The sequence below is a fragment of the Eleginops maclovinus genome, chromosome 21, assembly GCF_036324505.1.
Source record: "Eleginops maclovinus isolate JMC-PN-2008 ecotype Puerto Natales chromosome 21, JC_Emac_rtc_rv5, whole genome shotgun sequence".
Taxonomy (NCBI): domain Eukaryota; kingdom Metazoa; phylum Chordata; class Actinopteri; order Perciformes; family Eleginopidae; genus Eleginops; species Eleginops maclovinus.
In genome coordinates this window covers 2,483,663-2,509,568 of record NC_086369.1, presented here as the reverse complement: position 1 = coordinate 2,509,568, position 25,906 = coordinate 2,483,663, and the positions used below count along the sequence as shown (strand labels likewise).

The window sequence follows — 25,906 nt, the reverse complement described above, 5'->3', positions numbered from 1 at the left end:
CTAAAAGTTTGACTAAAAGAAAGAGTCATTTGTGAACCATTGTATTTCATTTACAAATCACTGGTCGATCGCTTGACCACTGGGGAGAGCTAAAAGGGGGACTGCTCTTACGCGCCTTGGGTGTGTCAATGGACGTCACGGAAGTCCGCTATCCGGTGGCTGCACTGTGGGAACTGTATATATCCGCGCCACTATCCAAAACGATGGGAAAAAGTTGCACTGGAGTTCAAGCGTGGTGTCCTGTTGCGTGATCTCCCGCAGCTATCCTCAGGAAACCAACCATCTCCATTCACTGACCATCAGTGCGCTGCGCTACTCTGGAGGGGCCAACACATCGGCAGGAATAAAACTCCTTTCATAACTTACATTTGAAACCTCGCTCGCTGGACAGGACTCACCAGAGATGATGAACTCTATCCTCATCTGCCTGCTATGTGGATTGTATGGAGTTCTTGCGAAAGGTGAGTAACACGTTTGCTATTAGATCACCTGCTGTAACCACGAGCTCGTGTTCACATAACTTGTTAGTATTTTTAATTCACAGGCAACATTTTATTCCGTGAGTTGAGTTTTTAAGGACATGCACCTGTTGAAAAGTCCATTTTACGCACCACTCTTAGAGTCCTATAGCGTCACAATGCATCGTGGCTCTCTTTCAGAAACTTAAATACATTCAGTCTTTACGCTGGAGGAAAACAAAAGATGCCCAGATGCGCCCCTTTATGGCTCATTTATGGGTCAATTAAAACGTCGGTACGGTCGTGTGTCTCGGGCTCTCCGCTTGTAAACCTCTATTAGGAGCGAGTGCAGTGGGGGAGATAAGCGCTATCCTGCGGGACACTTGTTTGGATAATGCAGACCCCTTTGGCCCGGCTCCTTGTGCGCTTGGCCCCGGTTGAATGGACACACTGCAGGGCGTTGTTTCCTGAGACTGATGAGTTTGTCTAATGAACAGTTCAGATTGAACAGAGCGAAGGGTCACGACCAGTATGAGGCAAACATCCAGTGAGCAGGACCAGGGGTTAACCTCTGCTTATTGCTCAAACTGTCGCAGGACTGCTTTGAGTCTCCCCATAGACCTTTATTAATCACCTGAAGTCTTTTGTGTGGCTAAAACATGTATTATTCCTCATGTATAGACTGTGTTCAGGTGATCTAAGTATTAGTTAAATCTGTAAATCCATTGCTCACATGCATTAAGCACTTTTTTAAATACTTGTTTTAAATGTTTAGTTTATTTTACCAGAACAAGTCATCTCCACAGATCATCACAAATGACCTTTTGTTGGTATTTACTGAAACTTTAGGTAATATTTGATGTTAAACAGTCATAATGCATACTTCATCATACTAATATATCCTTCATTTAACCCAGATATCCACAGTGAACGGACATCTTGCCCATGCCATATTATATAAGCCTTGTTACGTTTAGTATTTTTTAATGTTGAACAAAGTTGGATTTCTTTTTAGATCCCATAATTAACAGAAAGCTCACCTCTGCTTCTTGACATGAGGAAAACAAATGTCAAATTAATGTTGTTTTCATTTTTACCACGCTAACACTTATCGCCTGATCGCTTTAATCTTCCAGACGATTTATCCAGAAATAATTTGATGCAATTCTTTTCAAAGCGTCTTCGGATCAGTTTTAGTGATTTCACCCCCAAAAGTTATTGAGTTGCGTGTTAATTCAGTGTTAGAAATGTATTTATATCCTCAAATTTCAATCACGGTCAGTTAAAGTGTTGTAAAGATGTGTGGAACCCTGCCCTCCAAAATAAGTCTTTCACTTTTCTGCGGTTTTAAAAATGTGACATTTGGGAGAGAAACATCTTTCTGTTTCACAAATTAGCAGAAAAACTGTGAATTATTTGAAAGATGTGTTTTCAACATTTCACAGCTTGTTGAAAAGGGCCCAGAAGGCCAGGAGGAGATCCCTGACTTCCCCTCCGTCTTCCCTTTCCCTGCCGTGTGTGTGTGTGTGTGTGTGTGTGTGTGCGTGTGTGTGTAAGGGCTACTCACACACTGTGAAATTCAAGGAAATAGTATAGGAAGTGCTAGCAGTGTGAGTAATGCCAGATCTGCTCAATGGGGCATCCACTGGGAACAATGATGCAGACAATGAATGGTAATAATGGACGTTAGAGAAAAGCTTGCTGCCAAACCAGTGATTTAATACTCAGAGCAGAGAGTTGTGTTGTGAGCAGATTTCTGAGCAGTCGGAGTGAAGGACGGACTTCCCTGAATTATGTTTCCGCTGTTGTTGTGAGGAAGGAAGGGCGGACAGACAGTCGTCTTCATCTCTCATTAATAAACCTCGGCGATGGAGTGGAGCAGTGGCTTTATTTGATAAACAAAAAGGACACTGCTTACGCATTTCCACACAAGTTGTCAAGTGGCCTGAGCGAGGAGATGTGCCGCGGGGTCAAAGATACCGTGTCCTGGAGGGGAGTACGTGCCGTGGGGCCGGGACACACCAAGACTGGTTCTGCCATCAGTCAAGAGTCCGGTTTAGTCCGGTTTGTGATGCACAGAGCTTACAGGAACTGTCCACAATGTTTATTGGCAGTAAAGTGTTTTGTCCTCCAGGATTTCCTTGGAAAGTGGGCTCATGTAGAGAAGTGACAACACAAAGGGACTGAAAGAGTCGCTGATTATACGATCAGAATATAAGTATCTTCTTATGAATAAACAAGACGCTCTGTTCCACTGGAATCCAAGAGCTGAATCATCCTGCCCAGATGTACCTAAAATATCTAGCACTGACTTCTGACTTGTTTAGAGACAGTCGATGAATCAACCCTTATCACACTGAGTCACAAGCAAACTAACTTTACTACAATTCATCTGAGACCGAGTTTTGGGATGTTTGCTGCTACATGCCTTCTGATTCTCACCCTCTATCTCTGCAGACAAGGATCAGAAGGGGAAGTACAGCGTCCCGATTCTGGACGTGAAAGCCCGGCAGCTGGTCCTGGACACCAACCAGACACTACTGCTCAGCTGCAGGTAAGTTACAGATCGAGGTCAGGAGACCATCTTTAATCCTTACAAACATTACAGAATAAGAACAGAGACTTCTTCATTGGCTGGAAGTGAATGCACATCTAAAGGTTGCCGTGTGATTTCTGAGGAAACGTTCATCTGTGTTGAGCAGGGGTCGCTGGGAAGTGGCATGGGCCTTCCCTTCAGCTCTGCTTAGAGGGGAGGTGCAAGTGGAGGAGTATCGCTGTGGGCGGACGGGGAAGCTGTTCTGCAGCCGCCTGATGGTCAGCAGCACCCAGACCCAGCACACCGGCCTGTTCCGCTGCAGATACAGCCTCCGAACCCGCAGACAGACCTCCATCTACGTTTATGTCACAGGTAAGACACTGCTGTGAGGTCCAAGAGTACAACTGAAGAATTTCAGGACCCTCACTCCTTCTCCCCCTCGTGCTTATTGTTTATATCTCCAGGTCAAACAGGATGTGGTGGGTGCTAAATACAGCCCAATGCCAGAGAGCCAATTATATGTAAACACTGTTTGTCCCAGCAACACATCCTTCGAGATGACTCTGGACACCCTCCTCCCCTGCCTCTCTCCTCTCAGCCCGGGCCTACCTCCCCTGTCGTCTATATATAAATCCTTTTTTACTTTCGTTTACGTGCTACCTCGAGGCCAGGAATAACCCGGCCGCTGAAAGGCTCATGCCTGGGCAGAGTTTCCCAGGGCATCAGCCTTATCTGCTCGCCTCAGCCTTGCATGAAGCATCCTGTGCTTGGGGGAGGAGGGGAAGGGAGGGGATGTCGCTGTGTCTCTACAAGGTGGCGGTGAGGAGGTGTGTGTGTGTGTGTGTGTGTGTGTGTGTGTGTGTGTGTGTGTGTGTGTGTGTGTGTGTGTGTGTGTGTGTGTGTGTGTGTGTGTGTGTGTGTGTGTGTGTGTGTGTGTGTGTGTGTGTGTGTGTGTGTGTGTGTGTGTGTGTGTGTGTGTGTGTGTGGAGCAGAGAGGGATAAGATGAAGGCTGGTGGCTCAGTGGTATCAAGGGGCAGAGGAGGCACGATGTCTGCCCGCCGCTCCGCCCTGTCCTGCAGGGTGACGCTGTTCGGCTGGAGGCCAGGGTCGAGGGCCACGCTACTGTTTGTCCAACAGGACCCTCGGGGGCCATCAATCGCTCGGGTCACCATGTCCATTAAGCTTCAGACTTGGCCTGCAGCTCTATTCAGACGTTGCCTCCCTCCCCGAGCACTCTATTAGGGAATCAAAGCAGGAGAAGGAAGCCCTCAGTCCGCCGGTCCTCTGGGTACTTTTGTTCGAATGTTCAGAGATTTGCTTTCCTTGAATAACACCCTACGGTAACAAACAATGCAGCGAGCAACACCCACACTTTTCAATGGCACAGGACCATTTCAGTGTGATGGAGCTGGGAGGAGAGGGCCCAGAGAGGCCGTTTGATTGCCTCTAAACAATCTGTGTGTTTATTGTTGACCGCAGGCAGACATCTGCTGAATGGGTATTCAATGAATGGGTGTGGAGTATGTTTAGGAGTGTGTGTCTGTTTGTTTTTGTTTGTTGCTGATATTCATACTTGGAAGTGTGTGTTTGTGCGTATAGAGAGGCAGCTGATTGTTTTCTGTATGCATCGGGTCAGTACTCAGATAATGATAGGAAATCATATTCTTTCAGTAAGTCAAGGAGGTCATTCTCACCGGGGAGGATGGGATTTCTTTGCCCTGGGTTTTGGCTTTCAGGCTCTCTTTGCCCTATGTAATGGCGGAGGTCTTATTGAGTTTGCATGCATGCAACAAACACCTTTCCTGCATAAGGCACTCAAAGTCCTGAAAAGGTTAAAGGTTGGCATAAGATATAAAAATATGACAGTAAATAAAATATCCTTTGAGCTTCATTGTGCTCCCACATTTGCACTGATTCTAGGGGGTCGGTGTTAACGGGTATTTGTCTCTGAGATTTCTGCCTCCATGCAAATGCAATGGAGGTGAATTTTTGCTCACATCATTATAAAATACCACAGCTGCACCTCTTCCCTGAAACTGCATCCTTTCCTGCATTAAAATCACCCTCCAGCAACATCTGTGGGAAGACATGTTCATACTACATTTTGAATTTGTCAGTTTTTGAGGCTCAATCACAAACAAATGTCTTCTTTTCTGCATTCATTTGCCTACCATCTGTACATTATGTGTCCATGACCGCAGTGTTTGGGTTTCAGACAGCCAGCAGCCGTTTGTGGAAGACCCGGATATGAGCCCAGATGTGTTGTACATGAAGGACAAGCAGCCGCTGGACATCCCCTGCCGGGTCACCCACCCCAACATCACCACCACGCTGGTCAAGGTCAGTGTGAGTAAAATGAATGGGATGTATTCTGCATGCATGAGTGTTCCTTCCATCCTCCTGCACCCCGCTCTCATTCTCTGCACATCATCACTTTGTCGATCAGGGCTCACTTATGCACACAATGCACCGTCCCGTTATTCCCCCCCCTCCCCCTCTACAGATCATTCGCCACATTGTTCTTATCTTGGCAGCCTTTGCGCGGTGGCGTGTGTGTCCGTTTGTTTGTGTATGTATGCGGATATGTGTGAAAGTGTGTGCGGATATGGTTGTGAGTGTTGGTGCTGAAGTGCTGAGTGAGAGGAGGGAGCCAGAGTGGAAAGAGGAGCTTTATGGAGTGCATGTTGCTGTATGGATGTTATTTAACCACATATTTAAATCTGAATATACCCCCCGGTCAAATACACCCCTTCATTTACTGACTTTTTCCGATGGAGCGGCGCCCACAGCGTCCTGTGGGCACCGCTTCCACCTCTGGAGACAGGACATGGGGTCTGGAGTGCCCCTTTGGCCCCGGTCCAGCCCCACTTCCTCACACCTCACCCTCCACCTCTTGTAGTACGAATCCTAGCTGCCAACTTCCCCCTCCCCGCCTGATGCTTTAAACAGCTGGTTTACCCAGAGCAGGAAGCAGAAGCAGCTACCGTTGGCCCCCAAGATATCAAAGCACAGTCAGTGTTCTTTAATCATGAACACCGATTAATATTACTCGCTGTGCGTCATGGGAATATTGCGGGAGAACTACAATAGAGTGCTTGGAAAAGACAAATATAGAGTGCACAAAACAAGAGACAAAGAGAAAGTGTGTTGTGGGAGAAACCAACAATAAATAAGGAAGTGGACAGATTTCAATAGAGAGATTGGTTTCAAATAGTTAAATAACTGCAGCAGCAGCAGATATTCATGACTTTAGGCCACACGTTTGGTAAAACATGGCTTAAAATCATTTGTGTTGGATCCTCTCTGCCTGATAATGTCTTCCAAACTCCTCACCCTCAATATGAACGTCTGAAATGAGCTTAAAGTCAATCCTGCAAAATATCTGTGACACAAACCCATCCGATAGTTGAGATATTCCAATCTGGACCAAAGTGGTTTCCAAATGAGAGGAAAAGCTGCAGAAACAGAGAGAGGAACTCATGATTTTGGATCCAGGAAGTGCAGAAACATCATCAGAACAAACCGGCCCATGCTCGACATGGATCTGATGTGTTTCTGTCCTGTCTCCAAACAAAAGCCTGGAACCTCAAAGGTGATTACTCTAAGAATAGCCCTCCTCCTCTTCCTTCATCTCCCTCCTCTTCCCCGGTGCTGTCACATCTCTGGAGTGTTTTTTTCCTGGAGGGATTTTGCACTCTGCCTGGATCTCTAATATGACCCTCCTCAGAGGGAACAATACCCAGGAGGGTCCTGGGCTCTCTGGCTGTGAAAGTGACTCTGGAGGTCAGCCTGGGGTTCCAGTCCAAATGTCTATATCCTGTAGTAACAGGATGCCAGGAGCTGGACTGGAGTCACATTTCTCACTCTGACCTCCTGTTTCTCCCCCCTCCTCCTTTTGCACACTCCCCATGCAGGTTGAGAGGATGGGGGTAAGAGGGGGCACCGAGGGCTCAGACAGCGAGTTTCTGGGGAGGAAAGAGAACTGAGAGAAGTGGCGTCTGCTCACTCTGGGAGGGGGGATATCAGCCAGTTCACACTGCGGGTTTGCAGGAGTGGGGGGAAATGGGTGATGGTGTGGGAGGGGGGGGCTCTACCTGTTCCCTTGAGAGTGGGTGGGAGGCTTCCACCATGTCACAGACACTCTAGTAAACATTTCCTTGATGCTGCCTCCAAGAAAACAACAGGGTTACACAAGTGTCCGTGTCAGGGGTTATAAAACCGGCACTGGGGGGGTCTATAGTAAACAACGTTTGAGAGGGTTTGGCAAGAGACCATATTACCTTTGCTGGTGTCATGTGTGTGCTATGAAATATTTGACAGCTGTTGTCTTCTCTCCTCTCTCAGCACCCCCACCGCAGCCTGAGTCCGGACCACAGGGTCATTCTATGGAACAGCAAGAAAGGCTTCACCATCCGGACCCCCACCCTCTATTACATCGGCCTCTTCTACTGCCAGGCGGTCACTGATGGCGTCACGCACATCTCCCGTAAATACTTCATATACAGACCAGGTGAGGAGCAGCGCATGCAGTTTGGATTCAAAGCTAAACTCATATCTCCAACATATATTTACGTGTGTCTCTCTCGCCGCAGTGAGTAACATCATGGAGGTGTACCTGAACAGTAGTGGACCTGAGCAGGCCCTGAAGGGGGAGAGGCTGGTGTTGAACTGCACCGCCACCGGGGAGCTGAACACCAGAGTGAACATCAGCTGGGACTACCCCGGAAAGGTCAGACCTGCACTAAAGTCTGAGGAGAGAGACTAGGAGGGTGTAGCTCTGTTGACCTGCAAGTGGACAGACTAGTTCTCCAACAATGGGAATCATTGAATCCAAAGTTAAATAATAGATGATTTGAATGATTTATGCCAAAGAGAGTTTTTCCAAGTCCAAGCACACACAGGTTTTGTTATAACTCATCCTCCCTCTCCACCTTCAGATCAACAACACCGGCACCACTTATAAGAGGCTCCTGAAACACAGGACGCACATTCTGTTCTACAATATTCTGACCATCCCGAAGCTGCAGCGCTCGGACAGAGGCCTGTACACCTGCCGCGTGACCAGCGGGGACAAAACCAAGGAACAGAGAGTCAATGTCACTGTGTTTGGTGAGCGTCTTCCTCTGAAACTGCCCGACACTTCGATGATTCAACAGCAGACCCATGCACGGATTACAGATTATACTTCAAAGCTACTGAGAGCTTCATTCTGTGATCAAATGTCTTCTTTTTTAGACCGTCCGTTCATCCGCCTGAAGCCCCGACATGGATCTGTGATAAAAGTACAGGCAGGACAGAAATCTTACAGACTCTCTCCCAAGCTACGAGCATTCCCTGATCCTGAAGTCATCTGGTAAGAAAACCCCTCACACCACACTGCCTGGGGTTTTTGGAGTTTGCTCCCTTTCTTAGTGTCTGACAGAAGGCTGATTGAACATCTATTTTAAACGCTGTCACCGTCTCAACTCCCTCTGGAGGTAACACAGGGATTTTAGCCTTTGCAGACCATTTACATGCACACAAACCTATATAAGTCACTGCAGGAAAGGGCCCCTTTAAGCATTGAGAGTCATATTCTGGAGTCACTCTGTCACTCCCAGAGGATTTTTCCTGAAACTATGCTCTTTCTTTTCTGAAAGGCTGAAGGACGGGATGGTGGCAGCCGAGCAATGCTCCAGATACCACCTCGACGGGACTTCTCTGGTGATCCGGGACGTGGCGGAGGAGGATGCTGGGAAGTACACTGTCCTGGTACGGATCCTGGAACATGGACTCTACCAGAATCTCACGCTCACACTTGTGGTCAACGGTAAGAAATTCACCCACTGGAGGACTGTTTTTGGTTAGGATTGAATTCATTTTCTTAAATATCTGTCTCTGCTTCTTGTCTGACAGTGAGTCCTCAGATAGGGGAGAAGGCGGTGTCGTTGCAGGACCCGGGCTCAGTGCCCCGGGGTAGCAGACAATCCCTCCACTGCACATCTCACGGAGTCCCGCCTCCACACATCCAGTGGCTCTGGCACCCCTGCCCGTCCAAAGGCCTGTAAGTAGCCCAGAGGGAAAATGCAGCACAGAGTCCACATGTATAATCTCGACCCACTTTGCATTAGATGAAGAAAATGTATCTGCACTATTGATTAGTATTAAAATATTAGAAAACAGCACGTTGTTCAAGTCAGCAGATCGAATAATGTTTGGATACCACTTAGGAACTTTGTTTATTTTGCAAAAAGCTAAAAATACCCCTGCCATAAAGTTACAAACACACACAGAGCTGCCGTGTTTGCTTTATGTTATTTAGGGTTTAGTGTGTGTGTGTGTGTGTGTGTGTGTGTGTGTGTGTGTGTGTGTGTGTGTGTGTGTGTGTGTGTGTGTGTGTGTGTGTGTGTGGTGTGTGTGTGTGTGTGTGTGTGTGTGTGTGTGTGTGTGTGTGTGATTCTGAAAAACGAGACATGTTTTGTCTATTTCAGCATGTGTTCAGACAGCGTTTCCTTCTTGTAACCAGAACAGATGCCTTTGGGAGCCTTTCATGTGCGGGAATGTGTGAAAATGTGTGTGTGTTTATTTGTGTGCGCCTACACGTGTGTTTGTGTGTGTGTGTCTCATCATGTGTGCGTTATATGTTTGATGCTTTTGCAACTCTGTCCCTATATGTTTATTCCCCTACTGTCCATATTTCCTTTTTCATCTGTGTGTTTAAGTGTATACAGGTGTGTGTGTGTGTGTGTGTGTGTGTGTGTGTGTGTGTGTGTGTGTGTGTGTGTGTGTGTGTGTGTGTGTGTGTGTGTGTGTGTGTGTGTGTGTGTGTGTGTGTGTGTGTGTGTGTGCCTGACACATTCACAGACACAGTGTATCCCAAACTTGAAAGGGCAGAGAAAAAAAAACACACTTCAATAGAAGCCAGTTCCGTGCTCCCAGTCACGATTTGTTGGTTTCCAAATCAAACGCTATGATTTAATGAATTTCCTGTCCAGGGCGCAGGGTACGAGGCCTGTTTATTATTGTGATTGCACGCTGCATCCTGTGATGCCTTTTCTTATATCTGACACACACACTATATATAAAGTTCTCATGAGAAATGGCCCAGCCCAGCGATGCCGAGGAGTCGATTAGTCACCACACCGCGGTGCTGGAGCAGGCGCCTGGCAGAGACTTTGATTGAGCTGTTCTCGGAGGTCAGACACTTATTGTGTTGCTTATGACCAAGTCAGGAAGGTTAAGCCTTACCTGAGAGCGCCACAGCAGCCGCCCTCACTCGATTCCTCCTCTGAGACACACTGACATCATCTGTGTACTTGACCCTTAGTTCCCGGCACTTTGACGTGGCGCCATGCCGCGGTGCACTCTCGATCCGTCCGTTTCTGCCAAAATCCCAAATGTAATTTTAATTATCGTAGATTTAGATTTAGAGTCTTTATGATGCAATAGCATATTCAGAATATCCAGATTTTCAGGTATAAAGGATTATTGGGATGGTTCCTGTTGTTCCACATTAATGTTTTACAGTGTATGTGCACCGTATGTTTGAGGGGAGTCACATGCAATCTGCAAGAATCACATCGGCCAAAAAACGGATCATTTTATGATCAATTTGGTGAAACAGTGCTTTATGTGAGGATGTCAATAGGTTTTGATTGGGACGGGTTGGTAGTGACATTTATGATACAAAGTGTTTCATTATTTTCAGATTCAAATTTACACATATTTGGCCAAAAAATACATGCAATAAACATACATGCAATAAACATACATGCAATAAACACGTATGCAAAATAAATAACATGAAGATTTGCACTGCAGCGTTAGCTTATTAGTGTAAAGGAACTAAAGTATATTGCACAGCGGTGTTTCTGCAGATTACATTTGGCCTCTCCCCTGGCTGATGTTTGGTCCTGTGTAAAGCTCTGTTCTGGTTCTGGTTCTGGTTCTGGTTATGCTTCAGTGTCTGCATTGTGTTTCTTTAGTTAGTCTTGCTGGATCCTCACTAGGCCCTTGTTCTTTGCAGCCCGGCTGCACCACGAGCCTGACGCTGCGCTGGAGGAGGCCCAGGGACAGTGGACCAGGATGGGCCAGGCTGATGGGGGGCCTCGCGCCTGGGTCCTGGGCCCACCTCCTGGGTCTGGCCCTGGGAACCGCAGCACTCTTATCTGGCCCGGGCAGGAGGCGCACTGGGCTTCCTGTGCGAAAATCAGAGCGCTTTTCCTCTCGTTGTTTGGCTTCCTCTCCGACGCGAGACGCTTCCCAGCAGCGTGATTGTCCCTTCGTCTTCAAACGTGGCACAGTCCGCTTCCTCAAGAGCTTGATCTATTCTTGAGAGACCCCCCCACACACACCCCTCCCCCAACTCTGCTGCCCCCCACACATACCTCTCCAAACCCCTTCCCTCACCAACTCTGCCCTCTACCCCAACCAGGCATCAAGAGCAACTCCCCATCACCTCCCATCCTGGAGCCCATCCCCTCCTCCACCTCCACCTGCACCTCCCCCCTCCACCCACTCACCAGGCAGAACCCTCAGTGACACTCCCAGAGATCCCATGTGATGATCCGGTGCTAAACTGGTGGAAAGTGACTAGGAACACTGCTGAGCAGTGAGGACCAGCAGTCACAGAAGCAAGCAGGGAAATAAGCCACATCACTAAGGATATACGCACACCTGCTTATTTATTTATTTACATCCCATAATCCTCCGCTCACTCCCAGCCATCATGTAGTTTTATGCTTTTTTACATTTCCCAGACATTTTGAGCCAGAAGAAGTGCAATTCCATTCATCCACCAGCCACATTTCTGGAGCTGCTTCGCTTGTTTCTGTGTCCTAGAGTGGTACTATAAAGGGAGCATGAACCGTGTCTGTCCCGAGCCCCGATCTGATCCTGACATCCACAAAAGCTGTGAGTTTCTGTTCCGATTCTAAGCCACCGGTAGAAGGTCAAATGTGCTCACCATGGACGGGCAAAACAGCAGAGAGGACAAGCTTTGTGTTGTTCTCTATGGGATGCCTACAGTTCTCTATTAAAAGACTGACGGTCCGCAGACACCTGCCATGTAGGAAGTCTCCGCGGGCCGGACACTATGACCGCCCTGTGTCATATATCATCATGTCGTCCCGAGTCAAAATGTCTTGTTTGTCAAATGATGTCAGTGTAACAGCCATGTTGTCTCTGTGTGGAAAGTTAATGAACGAGTGCCATCAGTGTTATTAAAGTCCAGTTCTGTGTGTGTGTGTGTGTGTGTGTGTGTGTGTGTGTGTGTGTGTGTGTGTGTGTGTGTGTGTGTGTGTGTGTGTGTGTGTGTGTGTGTGTGTGTGTGTGTGTGTGTGTGTGTGTGTGTGTGTGTGTGTGTGTGTGTGTGTGTGTGTGTGTGTGTGTGTGTGTGTGTGTGACTCTTTCCTTGTATAAAGATGTTCTATGAGTAATATATGATTCTAATATTTAATAATTTTATACAACTAACTTACATATGACGAATGACAATATTTGCCAGCTTTGTATGAATCTGTATTGAAGTGTTATATCAGTCGTGTTTTTGCATTAAACTTTGCTTATATTTGTGGATCGGTTCACACTGCGCTGTGGTTATTCTGGGGTTGGGACAGGAACGGACAGAGACAGAGGTAAAAATGTATTTCAGGCGGTAAAAACGAGACAGGAAGTAAAGGCAGGAGATGACCCCCACTGATACACAACCTATTCATACTAATGTCTGCAGGCACACACTGTGTGAGTGTGTGTGGTGTGCTTGTGTATCCATGTGTTTGTTTTCTGTTTCTAACCAAGTTTGTGTCCGCTCATCCATCTAACTCATGATATTTGTGTGTGTGTGTGTGTGTGTGTGTGTGTGTGTGTGTGTGTGTGTGTGTGTGTGTGTGTGTGTGTGTGTGTGTGTGTGTGTGTGTGTGTGTGTGTGTGTGTGTGTGTGTGTGTGTGTGTGTGTGTGTGTGTGTGTGTGTGTGTGTGTGTGTGTGTGTGTGTGTGTGTGTGTGTGTGCGCGTGTGAGAATGCTTTTCCTGGGAAGCGTGGGAGTGGCAGCCTGTGTGGTGGGCGTGTGTGTGTGTGTGTGTGTGTGTGTGTGTGTGTGTGTGTGTGTGTGTGTGTGTGTGTGTGTGTGTGTGTGTGTGTGTGTGTGTGTGTGTGTGTGTGTGTGTGTGTGTGTGTGTGTGTGTGTGTGTGTGTGTGTGTGTGTGTGTGTGTGTGTGTGTGTCAGGTCTGTGGTGTCATGCACAGGGTGGGTCACCTCGAGATCCCAAGAGGAAGAGCAATCAGAGAGGAACAGCAGGGAGGAGCAGAGCACAGAGGGGATACAGACAGGGACAGAGGGCACTGACTCCTCCATAAACACAGGATCAATGAACACAGTTTACATTCAGCAGGACGGAGAGAGTCTAAATAATGAGCAACATGCACACCATGCTGCCAAGACAGACAATTCAGTCTGAAATAATAAAGAATCATACACTAACTCAACGCCGTAATCAACAGGAACTCTGAGTTTGATCAGATATATGAGTATCACTCATCTTTTCGCAGACTCTAAAATGCATTTAAAATCATTTGTCATTATGGTCTGCCACAAAACATACTTCCCATACTCTCTATAATGCACATTCTCTTCCCTACTATCAAGTATTGTATTATGTCTGTACTTCAAATCATGCATAATAACCGTGAGGGAAGGGAAAGTTAATACTTACCTTTCAAAAGTTGTTGTGGGATAAATATTCTTTAAAGATAGAAAATGATCTAATGCAGATCCGACTTCACACATTTAGCTCGGGGAAAGTCTGTGTTTCTTTGTAAATGATTATTCTATATATATATCTCTTTGGGTATGGGACTACTAGTCCAAACTAACTAATTGAAAACAGCCCCTTAGGATCTGAAAATCCTGGTGTTCTATTCTAAACTAAAATCAATGAATTGAAAATAATCCAAATATTAATAATTAGTAAAAAATGATAATCATTGTTGCACCCTTTATTCCAACCTCTGAGTAAAACCACAATGCACTGAACACAATCTTCATGAAGTAAATTAGGTGATGTCAAACAATCAAAAAGGATCATATAATTCTAATATCGGGGCCTTACATATCCAGACTTAAATATTATACATGTTCAAATGTGGTGCCTGGTAAAAGGAATGAATAAGTGAAGGCTTTATTCTTTATGTTATACAATAACCAGGACCATTTGCATCTAATATTTCATGCATTTAACGCATGGGATGCACTTTAAAATGTACTTTTATCTGTAAGCACATGTGCTGGTTCCATGCTCTTGATGGAGAAACAGTGCAGCTTTGCATATAGAGAGGTTATGAGATGTAGACTAGTTATTTGTCTCGGCTCTGAAACTCCTTTATGAGCTTTGCATCATAAGTTGCATAAATAAACCAGAGCGCTGTCTCCATCAGCCTCACTTCCCACAGCCCTCTGGGTAATCTATGGATTTAGACTTGTGAGAGTCACTGAGAGGGACAGGAACTCTTGTCCTGGAAATGTGGGATGATTTGTAAAGAATGGAGGGAAGTTGATCCTCCGGATTACAATACCACCTCTGCATCCTCCACAGATGAACAATCCAGCATTACATAGCTCTCCAAAGATCCACTATTGTCAGCCGGCAGGACAGCGTCACAGGACGTGATGCCGTTGATAAAAAATGTTGATGATAACTTTGTGAATGAGATAACATCAAGCAGCAATGATCAAGGCTTCCCCCCGATGTCCGGGTCTTCCTCCTGCCGAGCGCAGCTGAAAAAATCCCACACACACCTGGAGGAGACATAAAATGAGTTGTGTCAACACAGCTGAGTCTCTGTCACTCTCCTCCTCTTCCTCTTCCCTCTTCAAGGTGTCTGTGTCCTGCGTCCTCCTCACTGTGGAGTCCAGTAAGAGAGAGGGTCCCCGCCACGTCCACAAGCAACCACATCCTGAGTCTTACGCACAGGCAGGAAGTGCTTCAGGGGAAGAACAAGGTAGGTGCAGCACTCAAATACACTCCTTATGATCTGCTCAAGTAGAACAAGTTAGGTTACCCTTGGAAAATAAATTATAATTCAACGTATAGCCGATGCAATGTACATAGTGATGTCACTGCGGAGGACTTTAGCCTTTGCAGACCATTTACGTGCACTCAAATATGTTGTATTCTATAGACAAGAAACTAAAGGAAATCTAGTCATAATAACAGAATACAAATGAAGGAATTAACAAAACATTCCTGTTTCACTGTATCATATCTGATCCTACTGACTTCTCCCACACACACACACACACACACACGTTGTCACACACTGCTGGAAGTTGGCAGGAGGTCTGGCTCAGAAACCTCCTATTGTCCGCTTATGGAAAACATGATCCCTGCCATCAGTGGCAGAGGTAATGAGCCTTACTGTAAATGTGTGTGTGAATGTGTGTGTGTGAGTGCCTGTTTTTCATACAGTGCTATAACTGAGTGCGGATGTTTTTGCTCTCCGCAGACAGTGGGGGTTCTGACTGTGGCAGAGGCCTCTGTGTCTGGAGTGTATCGCTGCGTCGCCTTCAGCGCTGCAGGAGCAGACCAGCTGGACCTCCACCTCTACGTCACAGGTGAGGAAGAGAGGTTACAGTAAGCAGCTTATTTCAAAAGCAACAGATCTCAAAAGTCAATATACTAACACAAGACTCATTCACCATCAGCACCTAACCTGAAAAAGTGCCACTGATGAAGTCACACACTCATTAAGAGGGTTGAAATGTGGCAGAACAAAGAAGCCTATGTGCATTGGACACACACTGCAGCTCTGTGTGGTGTGAGGTTAGATGTGTTACTAGGCGTACAGGTAAAGGTTTCTTGTCTATTTGTGTCAGTGCCTAAGGCTGTGCTGAGCTGTGAGTGTGTGAGCAGGAGTGAAACAGGAACCTGGGGCTCTTATCGTTCCACTTCCCCGTGCAGTGCACTTCCTTGGACTGGCAGGTCCGCTTTATTTCGGGAGGCCTTGGGGTGTTCGGGAAAGATAAACACTATCTGCCATCAGGAAACTCTCGAGCCGTTTCCACGGGAAGTTTCAAATGGCTAAAGTAAATAAAAAGCCTTTTCACTGTATTCCACTGCTCTTACCCACAATAGCCATTCAGCATTGTCGTCAAAGGTTACAGAGATGGAGGCGGGATCAGCGCCCACTGAGGAGAGTGAGAGGGTTTTTAAATATTCTGTTCACGGTTCCTCTTCTTCCTAACCTTCTCTCCTCAGATGTCCCAGGAGGCTTCAGTGTGAGCCAGAGGGAGGACCCTAGGGAGGGCGGAGACCTCCATCTCACCTGTGCAGCCAATAAGTACCTGTATGGCGCGTTATCATGGCAACGGGTGAATGACACGGAGCACGTCCGATCAGGCGGCCCCGCCCCGCAGCAGCGGGTCACACAGGGGGAGTTCTCCAATTCACTGGTCCTGTTACTAAGCAACCTAACAGCCACAGACTCAGGAGCCTACAGATGCTCCGCCCATCACCTGGTCACCGGGCAGGACACACACCTGGACACACAGGTGGAGGTCACAAGTGAGTACTGGTGCTCCTCTTCATCCTCAATTAGAAGATGTAAGGCGTCAAGGGAGAATGTTTGAATGCTTATTAACTTTAAACCACAGTAAGGCACTAAGGCATTAAATAAATATATTCAAATAATTGAGCCTCTCTTTGCTTTTAGGGGGCCCCCAAATCAGAGTTTAGTTTTCTTCTCACGGCCCCAAGTTAATATTTAGGGCATCAAAAAGGTTTCCTTAACTTCAGATAACATAATGTAATCACAGTTCAAAATCTGACTATTTTAAACGCACACCCCCCATGTGTTCTGTGCACATATGTTGCACATACAAACAAACAAACAAACATACACACACACACACAGAACACACACACACACTCTCTCACAGAGCCTCGCTGCTTGGGAATTGGGTCCCCTCAGCTTCCTGGGGCCCCACCCTACCTTTGCTCTTTCGGTCCAGCTCAGCACCTCTTTCACGTGGGAATGAGCCCTTGCCTGGAGGAAGAGCACACAATGGCACTTCCCACAATGCCACATTTACAGGCCCCCACACAGGGCCGGAGGAACAATCAGCCAATCAGACACTGTCAGGCCGCAGCCCCCGCGGACAATCATCAATTGTTGTCCAGGAGGAAGATAGGGGAAACAACAATCAGTCGCCTTGGTTAAGTGACTTTTCTTCATGTCTTTTACTGCTGTGCTCCATACAATCAGGGCCCAACACGTCAACTTCCTCCCTCTGGGCCCCCACAAAGGAATTACTAGAGAGACAGGGTGACCACAAAGAAGCTAGGGAGCCAAAAAGTGAGAGAATGGAGGACAAATTAAACCATGGGATCCTTTATTACACCAAAGGAAACTGAAACCTGCATTGTGTGCACTCACATGATGAAATACTACATTGTTGTTGCTTTCTAAAGAAATGGGTTTGTATCGTGGGGTATTTCAGTGTGAGTAAGGGGCCCAAGAGGACGCAAGCTGACTCACAGGTTGAAGCCAAGGCCACACACATTTAGAAAAAAAATGTGTCACTACCACTGTACGATTATTGTCCAAAGGTGGCACGGGTCCAGAAAACAATGGGAAACAAATAGCCCTGCTTTTACGTCACCACGGATCTGTTGCAGTCTATAAATAACTACAACTGTTATCAGAGACTGCAGTAAAGTAAAGGACGCATCATCACAGTGTGGTGTAGTTGCACAAACACACTTTAGCATACATCATATTGACGGTGTGTGTTTCTCCTTTCAGTTTTGGAGCCTCCGGTGCTGCTCGATAATCTGACAGATTGCACAGTCAATGTCAGCAGCTCCGTCATCCTCAGCTGTCCGTCTGCAGGCGTCCCGCCCCCCACCATCACCTGGTACAAGGACGAGCGTGCTCTCTCTCAGGGATCAGGTAATAGATATACACCATCAACATGTGAACTGTGCTTATGATCTGGTGTCTGAGAGGTTTTTCCACCACCTCCAGGTATCGTGATATCCCCAGACGACGGGACCCTGAACATTGATCGAATCTCAGTGGAGGACCAGGGCCTGTATACGTGCCAGGCCACCAATGAGAGGGGGTCTGCAGAGAGCTCTGCCTATATATGGGTTAACGGTAAGCATCTGTCAACCAGGAGCCAATCAAAGGCATCCCGGCTGTGTTTACTTCTTCTCACAGATAGGACACTTCCATATATGGATAGGTCTGAATGACCATTGTTCCCAGCTCTGTGAACCGATGTAAAGTCTGGATGTGCACATTTAAAATATCACTTTATTTTTATAGGTGTCGTATTTATACACAGAGGTGTGTGTGTGTCATTCTCTATTAATGGGAGAGGATATTTCTGTTCCTGAGAAGATTTATCAAAGAACACACTCCTTTTGTTGAGTTCTCCTCCCCTAACCCTAACACACACACACACACACACACACACACACACACACACACACACACACACACACACACACACACACACACACACACAGACACACACACACACACACACACACACACACACACACACACGAGAAGCAGCCACCACTCCACACATAACGGTGCTCAAACAACCCTATTTTACCATCACAACCAGATGTATGACTGTGTGTGTGTGTGTGTGTGTGTGTGTGTGTGTGTGTGTGTGTGTGTGTGTGTGTGTGTGTGTGTGTGTGTGTGTGTGTGTGTGTGTGTGTGTGTGTGGTTGTGTTCTGATCAGTCAGGAAGGAAGCTGTCTCCCATTTTTATTTCCTCCAGGAGGGCCCAGCCTAGAGCTCACAGCGTTGGTTTCTCTCCTGGGTTTAGCATTTCGTACTTCTTCACATAACGTTTTTTTTAATTGTGATTTCATGAGCAGGATGCATGTTTCTGCAGTATGGCGTGACAATGAACACACACATTTGGAAGGGTGGAGAAAGACGTCAACCTTTCAATGACATAGTACAATGATTCATTTCAATTCTCACCAAATAACTGTATTTATGTCTTTCATTTCTCCTCTATCTGTAAGTCATGTATAATAGAAGTCAGTTTTCCCGGCTTTATCAAGGTGACAATGATCTTAGTCCTAAATAGGTTCGCTTTTGTGCACGTCATAAACATTAAATGTAAATCTATTTAAGCACTAACGTGTGTTTGTGTCTGGTTTGTGAGTCCAGGAGCCCCTGAAGCCTCCTTTCTGGAGATCCCAGCTCTCACCTGTACCTGTGTGGTGGCCACTCTGCTCTGGCTCTTTCTGACCCTCGTCATACGCAAACTGAAACAGGTGAGGAGAAAAAAGTCCTTACTGTATATTTTTGACATCTATTCTCCACCTGCCAGGCCTTCTGTGTTCCTTCCTTGGCGAATACAAATAAATAAACCCTGGAAAAACAGCTTTAAATTAGTCTGAAGGCTCTTACAAATCCACACATTTGGAATCGTTTAATACTAGTGTGGGATTTTCAGTTTTACAACATAATGTGAACTCTTCTTTCTCCAAAGCCCAACGGCTCCAACGCCAAACCAGAGTTCCTGTCGATCATTCTGGACAGAGGAGACAGACCAATAGAGGAGCAGTGTGAGAGACTGCAGTACGACCCCGGCCAATGGGAGTTCCCTCGAGAGCGGCTCAAATTAGGTAAACTCATTTCATTTACAGCAAACAAAAAGTGTATAATGCTGTTACAATGTGAGGGAGGGAAGTTATTTAAGATCCCACCACAGATAGAAGGACTTTCTCAGAGGTCTAATCGGGTTATTATTGGGAGTGATTCCATTAATCAGACTTGTGTTGTCTGTGCGGAGCTTATCACCTCCAGTAAACTGTGTTGACTGGGACTAATCAGCTCACAGGGTGGGATTCAGCTGGATGGACTGTTGATGAAGTCTTCTCTTATCAGCATCTCACGCCCAGGGTGGATAGTACCTCCCCCCCCAGCCAGCCTCCCTCACAGTCTCTCCTCTCTCAGGGAAGCCTCTGGGCCGCGGAGCCTTCGGGAAGGTGGTGCAGGCGGCTGCGTTCGGGATAGAAAACACCGCCAGCTGCACCACTGTGGCGGTGAAGATGCTCAAAGGTACAAGCAGTAGTAACTAAGTACTGTATTTTCATGTACTGTTGATCACATAAAAGGAAATTAGAAGTATCTAATGTATTTCCTTTTATGTGATAAACTTTAACATAATGCAGCTCTATCATTGACCTGTAGACTTAATGTTAAAGGGTTAGCATTATAAGATATAACACTGATACAAAATAAAACCCTACACATAAATCAGAACATAAAATGCTACTTAATGCAGCATTATAAACAACCTCATAAACTCCCATAGTGCACAATATGTTATAATATATTACGTATAATGTGCATTTTTGCTTTAAATTCTTTTGGGTATCTACATTCATTTTTTTAGTAACATTTTTATTACTTTTATTCTGAAATGATGCAAATATAAACACACCAAATCCCTCCAGGATAAAACAAATATTCTTATTCCGATTGAGTCTGATAAATATAACAATCAGTACACATGGAAGTCATTATTCAGCAGCTGTTGTTTTCTTTACTACTTTAGCTGCTTGTTGCTGATAACACTCCTGCTCAAATATGGACTTTTAGACATGATTGTATTGGATATTTAGTAGTAAAGGACCTGAGTCCCTTATTTACCTCTGGGTACAAGATTCACACTCCCACAAAAATAAATGTGCCTCCACTTTTCTGCCACTCCTTTCTACCCGCTGTCCACCAGAGGGCGCCACAGCCAGCGAGCACAAGGCTCTGATGACCGAACTGAAGATCCTCAATCACATCGGACACCATCTGAATGTAGTCAACCTCCTGGGAGCGTGCACCAAGCCCGAAGGTGTGTGTGTGTGTGTGTGTGTGTGTGTGTGTGTGTGTGTGTGTGTGTGTGTGTGTGTGTGTGTGTGTGTGTGTGTGTGTGTGTGTGTGTGTGTGTGTGTGTGTGTGTGTGTGTGTGTGTGTGTGTGTTTGTGTGTGTGTGTGTGTGTGTTTTCCATGCATTTGTGCCTTAAATAAGCCTATTGAGATAATGTCCATTATCCATTAATGTCAGTGCACGTATAGGTGAGCTTATGAATACACTCTGTATGCATTATGTGTGTTTTCTGTGTGTGTGTGTGTGTGTGTGTGTGTGTGTGTGTGTGTGTGTGTGTGTGTGTGTGTGTGTGTGTGTGTGTGTGTGTTTCTGTGTGTGTGTGTGTGTGTGTGTGTGTGCAGGGCCACTGATGGTCATCGTGGAGTACTGTTGCTATGGAAACCTGTCTACCTTCCTGAAGGGCAAGAGAGAAGTGTTTGTGCACAACAGGGTGAGTTTACCGACAGAGAGATGGTGTCATGATAGCACTGTTTCACACAGAATAGGACCTCCATGGCGTGCACACAGATCACACATGCCTCTGCTCACCACACTTCTCCTTGCAGTGTAAATGTCCCCGATGTATTTCACGCAATCACAAAATGATACTTTTAAGAGCTCCACTTCTGCAATTGGTTTGAGGCTTGTTGTTATCAGGTCTCAAGCAGGACGTGCACTTCCTTAATTTCTTCACAGGTTGAGTCAGAAATACCAACCGGCGCCTCAGAGGTCATTTTCTCCTAGCATGTTTATCACATGATCTGCACAAATGACAAAAACCATCAAACAAATGTCACCGTTTTTACTCTTTACTCATAATATATCTGATGAACACTAACTGATTTCTTCCCATCTGTCGGATTAAAGGATGGGGGGCCAGGTTTTGTCAGCAGTGTGTTTGATGACAGTAAAGAGAGTGACCTAGGTAAGGAAGGAGCGTTATGAACATTCCCTTATGAGTGTGCATGATCACACTGCTTTAATAAACCCCTGTCTTCCTTCCCCTCTTCCTCTAGACACCAAATCTGCCTCCAACTCTCCTTTATTCCTGGAGGATCTCATCTCCTTCAGCTTCCAGGTGGCGCGGGGGATGGAGTTCCTGGCCTCTCGCAAGGTCTGAGACTTAACGTCTGTGTTTGTGTGGATGCTGTACACATGCGTATTCCTATATGTCATGGTTTGTGTTTTTCTGCTTCAGTGTATTCACCGAGACCTAGCAGCCAGGAACATTCTGCTCTCTGACAATAAAGTGGTGAAGATCTGTGACTTCGGTCTGGCTCGAGACATCTACAAAGACCCCGATTACGTCCGTAAGGGAGATGTGAGTAATGTGGCTCCGAAATCTAGACTCTAAAAGTTTCACATTCACATTTTCTATTCATAAAAGGACATGAGATACTCTAGGAGAGCTCACGGCTACGCAAATGTCTCGGGGCCAAATTCATATTTCTGCAGGTCGCACACTGAAAGCATTTTTAGAAATCAGAAAATCTGAACGATGTGCAAATACAGCTACAATAGGAGCGTGGTCGTGTTGCGTCTGTTATTGGAAATATTAAGCAACAAAAATGTTGTAACTTTTTGCGCCCAAAATAAGCTATGGCCAAACAACGTTTCAACAAGCCACACTTGTATACGTTGCCTCACGCGTGCACTTTTGTAACTCCTGAGATGTGATTGTCTGACAGGCCCGCCTCCCTCTGAAGTGGATGTCTCCAGAAGCCATCTTTGACAAGGTGTTCACCACGCAGAGTGACGTGTGGTCCTACGGCATCCTGCTGTGGGAGATCTTCTCTCTGGGTTAGAGATCTCTCAACATCATTTTGCTTACACATACACCGGTTGTAAACAAAACAACAGAAAGGCAATGCAGCACAAAAGCCCTGCAAGACGTCCTATGACCTGTTACTTTATGTATATTTGATACATACATTTCCCAAATAAATAAAGTATCAATCTATGTAGTGACATGTGTGATTGTCCCACAGGAGCGTCCCCGTACCCTGGTCTTCAAATAGATGAAGAGTTCTGCCACAGACTGAAGGGGGGAACAAGGATGAGAGCGCCTGAATGCAGCACGCCTGAGATGTGGGTCGATAGGATTTCAACAGTGTTATATGGGAGGAGGGGACATAATGCATAAAAGTCTAATGAGAGGGAAGTGGTGAATCGGGGGTCCCTGGGCCGTTTGTGTGAGATGTTAAAACCTGTGTATGTGTGTGTGTGTGTGTGTGTGTGTGTGTGTGTGTGTGTGTGTGTGTGTGTGTGTGTGTGTGTGTGTGTGTGTGTGTGTGTGTGTGTGTGTGTGTGTGTGTGTGTGTGTGTGTGTGTGTGTGTGTGTGTGTGTGTGTGTGTGTGTGTGTGTGTGTGTGTGCGCAGCTACAGCACGATGCTGGCTTGCTGGGAGGCCAGTCCCTTAGATCGACCCACCTTCACTAACCTGGTGGAGACCCTGGGAGACCTGCTGCAGGCCCGGGTTCAGCAGGTCAGGCTTCTTTATCGATCTGACTCCTTCAGTTTCTCTTAGCAAACCAATGAAATGGATAAGCTACGCAAATAGGCTGAACAATCTAATAAATAACCTGCTTTAATCTTTAACAGGAAGGGAAGGATTACATTCCTTTGGGGTCTTTCACGGCTGGAGACAGTAGTCGCAGCGGGACATGCAAAGAAAACCCGCTTGCAGTCACAAACCTGAGGTGAGGAATGGTAGAAGTACTGTAGTATAATGAATATGAGAAAAGGCAGAATGAACAAGATGGATGTGAAAGACACGAAGGGTGTGACAGTTCACTGAAACTCAATTCAGAAACAACAGGAAACAGGTTGAGAGAAGAAAAAATGCAGTGTTCTGAATCCAGATCTTTTCATCCAGTTACATGAGGGGTATGGCCACGCTTCAGACCTTTGAAGAGCTTCCCTGCGAGGAGCCAGACAGCCTGAATGTAAGACAACACCTTCACTTCTGCTTGCATATACACACAAACAAAAGAAGGTCATTTCTGACACTCTGCATGTTTGTAATCCGCCCTTCAGGATGAGCAGAGTGACAGCGGCATGGTCCTACCGTCCGAAGAGCTGAAGCATGTGACGTGGGGTAGCTGCACCAAGAGCCAGAAACTAAGCAGGTGTGGATCTCCAATCTGTGATCTCTCAGTGACTGGCCTCCTATCAGCCCACACGTCACGTTGTCTTTTAGAAGAACACACAGTGACGTTGTAAACAATCAAAAATATACTTGTGTTGTGAAGTACACAGTTGAGAGGATTCTATGAAGACGAAACTAGTCTTTAAATTATTAAAGGTGATAAATTGATGTCAGTTTCAGTTTTAGTATTCGCAGTATACTATGCCTTATTTGGACAAACTACACCCTTCCTTACCCCTACGCAGTGTTCACAGTCATTTTTTAGACATGATAAAACGACATACTAACCCATGTCGTGTTTTTCTTCTCCATTTTTTCCAAACAGCATATCAAGTTCAAAAAATGCTGAACATATTATGGCTAAAAAAAAGGCATATTTTTGAACTTTTATAAAGGCACAAAATATCTGTCTAAAATATGAAGGAGAGAATCACAGAATACTGTGGCGAGGTTAGGCATGGGGACATCTGTCCGAATAAGGCATGATACAGTATGCATCGACATAATCAAAGAGTGTCCCAGTATGGAATGCCAAAAACACGCCATAGTGTAATAACAGAAATAATAACACTTCCCTTTGTATGTTTTTTAGGTTCTCTTCTTTCACCAAGTCCCGGGACAACGAGCAGTCCATCCTGCCATGGGATTGGGAGTCTGACGAGGGCTCCTCCCCTCCTCCGGACTACAACTCTGCTTTTCTATACCCCTCCCTCTAGCATTTGTTCTCAGACTACTTAACACAGGGTATATAATCACTGTTATTAACCTAGAATTTCCTCTTAATTTGCATACTCTACCTCGTTACAGTATTTGCATGTCCTCTTGTCCTCCTCTATCTCCATCCAACAAACTTAAGATCATCTCTATAGATCTAACACAAGAACCCTTCCTTATATTACCAGTTACTACCTTGCATTGCCACACATAACCCCCTTCTAAGAGCAGCTACGCATTACCTGATTGTACTTATAACTCACAATTATGAAGAATTTATTTACGGAGTATGATATTGGTACCTTATGTGCTTAGCTTTGTGAAGAGGAACACTGCTGTATTAAATAATGGTTCCTCCTCCGAAGCTGCTTTATGCTGGAAAAGATGAAGATAGTGTTGTGTTTATGTTTCAATTGACTTGTTTTAAATATGGATTTCATTTGTATTATTAAAAGCTGTTGTGTAGCCAATTGCAAATCAAGACAAGGCCCTATATATCAGTTTCTGTATTCAAATATTCAAACACACATTGTAACCTTTGAGACACGATGGTGATTGTTTATGTCGAGGAGAAGTCTGCCATTACCTGGAGTCTGATGTGGAAGATATGGACTGCAGATGGGAATTGAGTTTATTGTATTTTAATCCCTGGTCCTTGTTTAATAAAGACATAAAAGCACAAGTTCTGGTGGTGTGTTTTCTTCATCCTTTCTAACAGGTTATGACGTTTTTACAATAATATAGTAGGTTGAAAATAAGCAATATGCAAATGTTTCATATTATTTTCTACATTAAATATCAATTCTTCATGTTATTAGTACTGTCAGGTAAACCCTAGCTGCTCTTAGAAGGGGGTTATGTGTGGCAATGTGCTAGATCTATAGAGATGATCCCAGTTTGGCCAACAGGCGGAAGAGACGGCCGTTCTGCACCTCCTGCAAAACAAGGATTTATAATCACAAAACTGTGTTGTGTCTTTGACAGTTTGATGAAGGGGTAGAGAGGAGACAACGGGAGGGGGCAACATGTCCTTGACCAGAATTTGACCTTGTAGTTTTGTTGCACGTAATAAACCATTCACCCACCAGCTGTTGAAAACATATACAGAAGAGTTGACTGTCAGAAAGGGTAGATTTTGGAGCAAGGGGAGAATGTAACACACTTGAAACACCAGA

The 25,906-nt window shown here is 45.7% G+C and overlaps 1 protein-coding gene across 4 annotated transcripts; it reads left to right on the top strand.

Annotated features, from left to right (window-relative positions):
* The first annotated feature begins 225 nt into the window (after nt 1–225).
* flt1 (fms related receptor tyrosine kinase 1) lies at nt 226–25,413 on the top strand. Of its 4 annotated transcripts, none has more exons than XM_063873807.1 (30): nt 226–461; nt 2,916–3,012; nt 3,161–3,366; nt 5,211–5,335; nt 7,340–7,505; nt 7,588–7,724; nt 7,933–8,104; nt 8,231–8,348; nt 8,635–8,804; nt 8,891–9,038; nt 14,848–14,971; nt 15,476–15,584; nt 16,228–16,533; nt 17,774–17,920; nt 17,996–18,127; nt 19,168–19,274; nt 19,493–19,628; nt 19,960–20,064; nt 20,741–20,854; nt 21,232–21,320; nt 21,737–21,794; nt 21,886–21,983; nt 22,068–22,190; nt 22,558–22,669; nt 22,858–22,957; nt 23,249–23,354; nt 23,471–23,568; nt 23,745–23,814; nt 23,906–23,997; nt 24,610–25,413. In XM_063873807.1, the coding sequence occupies exons 1-30, from the start codon at nt 404–406 to the stop codon at nt 24,731–24,733; spliced, it is 3,747 nt and encodes a 1,248-aa protein (XP_063729877.1). In that variant the 5' UTR covers nt 226–403; the 3' UTR covers nt 24,734–25,413. The 4 variants fall into 4 exon arrangements, 3 of the variants coding, with proteins under 3 accessions (XP_063729877.1, XP_063729876.1, XP_063729878.1); XM_063873806.1 differs by having other exon boundaries at nt 5,211–5,341; XM_063873808.1 differs by lacking the exons at nt 226–461; nt 2,916–3,012 and having other exon boundaries at nt 3,234–3,366; nt 5,215–5,341.
* Nucleotides 25,414–25,906: the final 493 nt, after the last annotated feature.

Coding starts and splice junctions, on each gene's coding strand:
- flt1 (XM_063873806.1), top strand. CDS start 404: ATGATGAACTCTATCCTCATCTGCCTGCTATGTGGATTGTATGGAGTT. Junction 462..2,915: donor GTATGGAGTTCTTGCGAAAG/GTGAGTAACACG, acceptor CTATCTCTGCAG/ACAAGGATCAGAAGGGGAAG. Junction 7,725..7,932: donor GCTGGGACTACCCCGGAAAG/GTCAGACCTGCA, acceptor CTCCACCTTCAG/ATCAACAACACCGGCACCAC.